This window comes from Condylura cristata, unplaced genomic scaffold (assembly GCF_000260355.1).
Source record: "Condylura cristata isolate star-nosed mole 26May11 unplaced genomic scaffold, ConCri1.0 scaffold00013, whole genome shotgun sequence".
NCBI classification, from domain to species: domain Eukaryota; kingdom Metazoa; phylum Chordata; class Mammalia; order Eulipotyphla; family Talpidae; genus Condylura; species Condylura cristata.
Genome location: NW_004567114.1, coordinates 1,903,888 through 1,911,293, shown reverse-complemented (window position 1 = coordinate 1,911,293; position 7,406 = coordinate 1,903,888). Strand labels below are relative to the sequence as shown.

The 7,406-nt window shown below is 68.2% G+C and overlaps 1 protein-coding gene across 1 annotated transcript in view; it reads left to right on the top strand.

Moving 5' to 3' along the window:
• Positions 1 to 4,007: 4,007 nt before the first annotated feature.
• Positions 4,008 to 7,406, top strand: part of LOC105853572 (collagen alpha-1(I) chain) — a 7,842-nt gene continuing 4,443 nt past the window's right edge. Inside the window, exons 1-2 of the mRNA XM_012724376.1 lie at positions 4,008 to 4,721; positions 5,127 to 7,398. Of these exons, the coding sequence (XP_012579830.1) occupies positions 6,302 to 7,398 (1,097 nt within the window). The 5' untranslated portion in view covers positions 4,008 to 4,721; positions 5,127 to 6,301. The remainder of the gene's footprint in view (positions 4,722 to 5,126; positions 7,399 to 7,406) is intronic.

Here is a 7,406-nt window from a genome sequence, read left to right as displayed (position 1 = left end):
CGGGGCTGTGCCCCGGCCCGCCGCCCTGGGCCCGCGTCCCGTCACGCCGGAAGCAAGCGTCCCGCTCGGGTACTTGAATGGAGGTTGTCCATGGTGTGTTCATTTTATTTATGATGAGTATTACATGGCCAATCTCCTTTCGGTACTAAATTCTTCTTGGGAGGCCTTCGCAAGGGGAGTCCCGCGCCTGTCAGGTAAGGAGCTGCGCCAGCGCCCCCTGCCGCGCCCTGGGGACATGGCGTGTCTGAGTCGTGACCCGGAGCCGTCAGAGGAGGAGCCGGGTTTGGGGAGCCTCTTTCAGGGCTCGTTCTAGGGCGTGGGAATTGGTGGCCTCCCCGCAACCTGGCGGCTGGAGCCCAGGAGTTCCTTGTCACTGTGCCCCAGGTGTCGACCCCTCGGGGTGACCACGGGGGCGGCCCTCGCAGCGGGCGCAGGCGGCCTTGGCAGCTTTGCGTCACGGAAGGGCCGGGCGGCGCCCGCTGCTCCCTGACCTGACGTCTGTTGGCCACGGGGGCTTCGGGAAACTCACGTGACTTGCCCCGTCCGTTTCTCAGTTACCGGGTGCAAAATGGGGCGACGCCTCGCCTACGGACCGGAGTAGAAAATGGACACGCACGCAGGGTTTAGGCAGCGTCCAGGGCGCTGGGCCGCAGACTCGGCGCCTCGGACCCCCGTGGCGGCTGCATCGCCCTCCCGACCCGGGTCTGCCTGCGACTGCCCGGTCCTCCCGGCCCAGCGCCCCTCAGCGAGCATGTGGCTGGCTGACAGTTCTTCTTCGAGACCCCTGGAAGAAAGCGCGAGGGAGCCGCACCTGTGCTGCCCGGGGACGTGGCAGGGCCTCCTGCCCTGGACAGCCCGCTGCAGGTCAGCCCCGCCCCGCAGGCCGGACGCCCCGCCAGGGCCCCAGCCCTGCGCAGTGTTAAACCTCTGCTTCTCGGATGGACGCTCATCGGGGACGTCCAGCGGAGACACCGGCGCTGGGACGGGGCCTCCGTGTGCCCTCCTCGCCCGGTAAGTGACCGGACCCTGGCCCAAGCTGCCGTCTGCCCGCCTGCTGGGCCCGGGGCGCGTCCCAGCGCCCTTCCCGCCGCCCCTGCGGTGGTGCGCGGCTCCGCGGAGGTGGCGCCGGCGTCCGGAGGGCGGAGGGAGTGTCGGCACCGAGGGGGAGGTGCAGCGCGGCCCGAGCGCCCGCCTTGCGGAGAGGCACCTGGCGCTGCCCATGTTTGATCCTTGAGCAGAGGTTGCCCTTGGTGAATTCGCTTTATTTATGTTGAATCACACAAAGGCAACTTTTGTTTGAGTATCAAATCCTGCCTGGGATGGCTTCCGGGACCCACGGGCAAGTTCGGGGGCCATACCTCTCTCGAGGACCAGGACGGACGGGGCGGCCGCGGGGCGCCGCCCGTGGGCACGGACGGTGCGGGCAGGCGCGCAGGCCCGGAGGCCACCGGCGTGTCCGCGCCGGGTCCGGCCCCTCCTCGCCCGGCCCCCTCCGTCACCATCCGACCTCTGACCCCGTCGCCCTCACCCACCGCTGTTTCCCCGAAAATGCTTTTGAGCACGTGCGTGAGCTTCCCGGTGGCTCTTGGAGGCCCCGCCCGCCTCTCGGCCCCGCAGCTCCCGGCAGCCAGGTGCGGCCGGGCCCCGGCGCGTCTTCTCGCGGGCCAAGGGCCCAACGCCCGTCGGTAGTTCACCTCACTCCGGTCAAGTTATCGTGGTAAAAATAATCAACACAAGGTGAAACCGAAACAACCGAATGGCCTAGAGGAACACGTGGCAGCTGACTGGAGCCTGGCGGAGGATTCGCTGCAGGCTTCGCCACGCCTGGCCGCGAGCTTGGGCCCAGCCCACGGGGCCGGGTACCGGTGCCGGGAGAGCCCTGGAGGACCCCGGCCTTCACTCAGACTGCTAAATGGGAAAGAATTGATCCTAACGAGAATGATTTCCGGAAAATAGCAAGGGAATAAAAGAGATGAGGACAGTGCCGCTGCAGTCGGGAAAGCTCGGCGGCGGGGGTCAGGTCATGCGCGCACTCGGAGACGCTTCACGAAGATCGGCGGTGGTGCAGTTCGCACCAGACGGCTGAATTCAGGCGAGTTTACAGGGCTGAGGGGTCGGGGGGCAGAGGTGCCCCGGTCCGCCCACAGCTCCCCTCTCCGTCCCCACCCCCAGAGAGCTGCCTGGACGGCGTGTGCATGTGCGGGTCACGTGTGCCGGGACCGTGCCATCACCAGTGCGTGCACCCCGACGCCCCGCCGCTGCCGTGGGAGCGCAGACGGGCGGCCTTCCGCGGACCCCAGCAGCGCGCAGGTGGTGGGGGCCGGCTGCGGGGAGGTGGCCTGACGGCCTCTGGGACCCAAGCTGTGCTTGGGAGGGGCCCCTCTGGCATGCTGACCTGTGACCCGATTGTGCGGGTGGGGTGTCCCTTTCCAGATCCCCCACCGCGGGGATTTGCGGAAGCCACAGCACCCTTGGAAGGTGCCAGCACGGGAGCCCTCCGGGGCGCGTGGGCTCAGCCCAGGGACGTGCCCCCAGGTCTCCATGCCCTGTGCCATCCGTCCACTCGCTGGAGTCCAGCACATTCCTGCGAGCACTGCCTGGAGGCAACGCCGGCTCCAGAAGTCTCGGAGCGGGAGGTCAGTGCCCACGGTTCCCGGGCCAGGGGTCTGCGTAGGCTCCCTGCACCAGGCCCCCGGCGGCCAGCTCTGCTGCCGGTGCGGCCGAGGCGCGCCCATGTGAGGGAAGGGAGGGCTCTGGCCTCGGGCCCTCCCGCGTCCACACAGCGGGCGCAGGCCCAGGGCCCAGTCTGCCCGCGCTGTGCCCCACCCCAACCCCGCTACCAGGAGTTCTCGGGCCAAGTCGGCTCCGGGAAGCCGGGCCTCTGGCTGCCAGGCCGCCCTGCCCACTTTTGGCAAGGGGTCACCTGCGCGTCCACTTGCTTTTTCACTCCTTTAATTTTGGGTGTTTTTCTGGCCCAGCACATGAGGGTGGTCAAATGGCCAGGGTATTATGTGTGTCCACTTGCCCTGTAAGGGGTTCTGGGGTGTGGAAGCTAAGCGGAGGCGTGAGCAGGGGCGTGAGCTCAGTGCGGGGCGCTGGGCCCAGACCAGGCTCGGTGCCCGCAGGGAAGGCCCCGGGCCCTCAGCAGCCTCCCTAGCTTCAGGCAGCCCGAGGTAGGACACTGGGGCCACAGGGGTACGTCAGGCACCCCTGGGCGCCCACACCGGCGGCTACTTTCTGGATCCTGCTAGGCCTCACGCTTGCCCCAGAAGGGTGTCTGGTGGGCTCCCCCCAGGAAGGTGGCGGGCCTCGTGGCAGGGGCCGTGGGGCGAGTCCCAGCCCTGAGTGCCCAGCACTCGAGCCCCTCGGGGCAGGTCTTCTGGAATCCTCCGCCTCAGTCCAGGCGTGGTACCTGGGAGAGGTTACCCGAGCGTCTTTGCGTCTGGATGGCGAACGCTGCTCGGTGAACCCCTTTTCGGTATAAATTCCACCAGAGGGGCCAACTCGGGCCCGGGCCGGGGAAGCACGTCTCTCGCAGCGCCACTTGGGGTGCAGGACGGGTGGTCGACCAGCTGGACAGTAATTGTTCCAAATGTACTTCACCTGGTCCACTAGCCGTCCGCGTCCGCCGCAGCCTTGGGCCGGGGCTGGCCGGGGCGGGCTCTCGGCTCAGACCTTCCTGGTGCTTGAAGGGAGATCGACCGTGTTATATTCGCTTCATTGGCTTCGAATAATACATGGTTGATCTTTCCTCAGTATCACATCTCACCTGGAGCACCTGGCGATGAAGCCCTTGGGCGGGGCCAGAGGGGCCAGGCAGGGCAGCGGCCGCCCCGGCCTCTCACCCGGTGTCTGTCCTCCCCAGGCCGGCTTCGGAGGCGAGCATCGCGCCCTGCAGCCCACCGTGCTGTCCTCACTGTGGGTACCTGAGGAGAGGCTGTCTGTGATGAGTTCGCTTTATTAATGACGAATATAACACAGATGGCCTGTCCTCAGTGCCACCTGCGGCCCCACAGGCCAGGCCCGGACCGGCGCCTCCAGGGTACGTGCATGCAGGGCCTGTGTCCGCTGCTGGCCTCGGGCCCGGCCGTCCGGGAGGAGCTTCCCGCCCGTGGGCGCACGGACGGGGGTGGGGGGCTGGCCTGGCAGCGCCCCGGCTGTGAGGGGCTTCGGGGCCCGGCCGCTTCCCATGCCGGCGCCGCACAGGCAGCCTGGGGCCGTGTCCTGGCACACTGACCGTACCGGCCGCAGCATGGCGCGCCCCCGAGGCACGTCCACTCCGTCACCCCAGCATGGCGGGGACGACGGCGGGCCCCCGCGTGCTGCTTGCAGAGGTCGTCCGGCATGTTTGCGCCCCCGCTCGGGCGGGCCTCGCATGCCTCCTGCGCCAGGGCTGGGCGAGGGCGGGGCGGGCGCAGCCTCACAGGCCCGCGGCCTCGGAGCGCAGAGCGCCGGTCTTGGCGGGCGCCGCCTCCGGCCTGGAGATCTGGAGTGTGCGCCGCTCCGCGGTGCCTGAAACAGGTTGCCTGTGCGGTGTTCACTTTCTATACGATGAATATTATACAGTCAACCTCTTCCCGGCACTGACACCGCCGGGCGCTGCCGCCTCGGCGCCCCAGCTCTCTGGAGGGTGACCTGCGCCTGCGGACCCGTGCCACCGGGCCTGCCAGTCTTCCAGCCGCAGTGCTCCGGAGGCCCCCGAGAGCCCACGGGCAGCCCAGGTCAGCGGTGCCAGCGACGTCCGGGCAGCCCAGGTCAGCGGTGCCAGCGACGTCCTGGCATCCCGCCTGCTCTTCTGGGCTGGGCCTCCCCTGCCGTGGCCCCTGCCAGCTCATGCCCTGGTCTCCTGCTCTGCCTGTCCCCTTGACCCTGCTTGTGCCCAGAGCTGGGCCACCCGCCCGGGACCCAGCCCCCCTCCCGCCCTGCAGCCCCTCCCTCAGGCTCAGTCCCCCTCACTGGCCTCCCGCCCCAAGCGCTGTCCCCCTCTCGACCCCGGGATCCCCGAGGCCCTGGTGGGTGACCTAGCCCCCCGCCTTTCTCTCCCCCACGCCACATCGGTCTATGACCCCAGCCCTCCCCACTCACCGTCCGGGGTTCCTAACATCACCTTTCCTTCTCCCCCACAGCCCGTCACATGTTTCAGGACAGGGACTGCTCTTCCATCCTGTGCCCCCCTGGTCCCTAGGCCAGGCCTGTGGTAAGGCACGGTGAGTGTTTGTTGACTGACTTACAGGGCCTCTGGGGGCAGGAGCTTTATCGCGTTAGTCCCAGGAAAGTACCTGGTACTGAGGAGACACTCAGGGTGTCGGGGCGGAGCGGTGAAGGTGGTCATCGGTGCTAGAAAGTCTTCATTTGTGTGAAAACCTATTTGGTTGTTGGCTTTGCTGCCCTGCAGCCATTTGAGGGTCCGAGGCTTGTTTCCACAGGGACAGATCAGCTGGCTCTGGGCTTTTCTCCCCGCTTTCCAGGGGGTCCAGAGCCCCAGAGGAAGTGACCAACCCCAGTATAGCGCCAAAGACACACTGGCGCCCGGTCCAGCACCACCCCCCCACCCCCGCTGTGATGGGGGGCTCCCTGTGCGACCGGCTGGAGGTGGCATGGGGCTAATATTTTATGCATGAAATTGACAAAGTGGGAACATTTGGAGATGGAAATTGCTCTTAATGCATCCACACATCTCTGGAATACATTAAAGGCGTGTGTGTCGGGGAGGCATTAGCCTCATTTAATAGCTGCAATGTAACCACCCCCACAGCACTGTGTTAACAAGCGCGCCCCCCGGCCGCCCCCCGCCACTCGGCGACCAGCCGCCCCCAGAGAATTAAGCATAAGACAGAATGTCAGCCCAGGGTACCGGACACACGGCCGCCTGCGGCCTCCACACACATTTCAGACCCGGAGAGGGTGACCCCGTGCTGCCGGGTGCAGAATTTCATTAAAAGCCAAATTACTCATTTATCTATTGTTTGAGGAGAAGAGAAAATAAACACAGGCCTTTCTCATCTGACAAGCAGATGGAAATGTCTCCCCCTCTGGGTCTCCTGGAGATGGTTCCACGGGAGGCACTGAGCGTCCGGACATCGAGGGACAAGCCTGTCCCCACCCGATTTTCAGGGGCAGTCGGGTGCTCGGAGCTGTCCGGGGCTGGGCCCTGGTCGGGGTCTGCCTCCTGGTCCCCTCCCACACACGAGGAGCCGGGGCACAGAGAGGCTTAGCGCCTGGCCTGCAGCGGCCCAGCAGGGAGGCCCCAGCCGCCTGTTCTTGCCCACTCTGCCAGGGCCCGGCCTGGGGGAGCGCCCTCATGCCCCTCGGACGTGGTGGGCCCTCAGAAGCGGCCCTGAGTTCGGTCGGTGTCCCCACCACAAGGCAGCACGGGGTGGGGGGCGGGCGAGCCCACAGGGTCCTGGCAGCGGCCCTTGGCCCTGCAGCCCTGGCTCCCTGGGGTGCTCGGCCCCGGGGGTGGGCCCGGCCGCCTGACGGCCAGGAGCGGCACCCGGCGGGCCTGGAGCATGGCCGCGGGGTGAGTGAGTACAGCGTGCTCCGTGAGGGCGCACGGGAGCGGGGCGGCGGGGGCGCTTACGGGGACCAGGGACATCAGCTTCCGCCGAGTGCTGCCAAGGCTCTGCGGTCGGGGCGCTGGAAGGACCCCGCGGAGGCAGAGGGGAACCCGAGGGCGGGAGGGGCCGGGGGCCAGGAAGCAGGGCGCGGGGCTCCTCCATCATCTTCCCATTATCCAGGTGGCGCGGAGGGGCAGCCCGCGGTGAGCCGAGGTGGGGCTGGGGCCGGACCCCGGCGGGCCGCTTGGGGCTGCAGGCCAGGTGGGACCGCGCCCCCGCGCCGCGGTCCAGGCGAGGGGCGGCTCAGCTGGGGCCCCGAAGCCCACCATGCCGCTCTGGTGCTGCGGGCCCGGTCTCTGCCTTTGCTCACCGTAGCCCAACGGAGCGCCCCTCCCCCCGTCTCTGCCAGGCCCGGCTCCAGTGCCCCTCCTGCAGGAAGCCTGCCTGGTTCATGGCCACACAGCGCTTCAGCTGCAGTCGGACACCCGTCCCGTCCCCTGACCCTGCCCGGCCGCTCTCCCCTGCCCGGCCTGCAGGCCCCCGGGGCCGGGGACTGTTTCCGCCCCGGGCCGCAGAACCTGGCTCAGGGCAGGAAGGCTCACAGGACACAGTCTTGTCTCCCCTTTGCAGGGCCACGTGGGCACAGGCAGCATCCAGGTCCATCCCCACCGCGCGCCAGGGGCCGGGCCACACCATCACGTCCCCTGGGAGCTGGGACCCGGCCTGGGGGCCGGGGGGCTCCGTGGGTGCAGCCAGAGCCCACGGGGGGGGCCATGGAGCGGGGCGCCTGTCCCAGACACACGGGGCTCAGGGGCGGAGGGCAGTGCCGACACCCAACCGCGCCCGCGG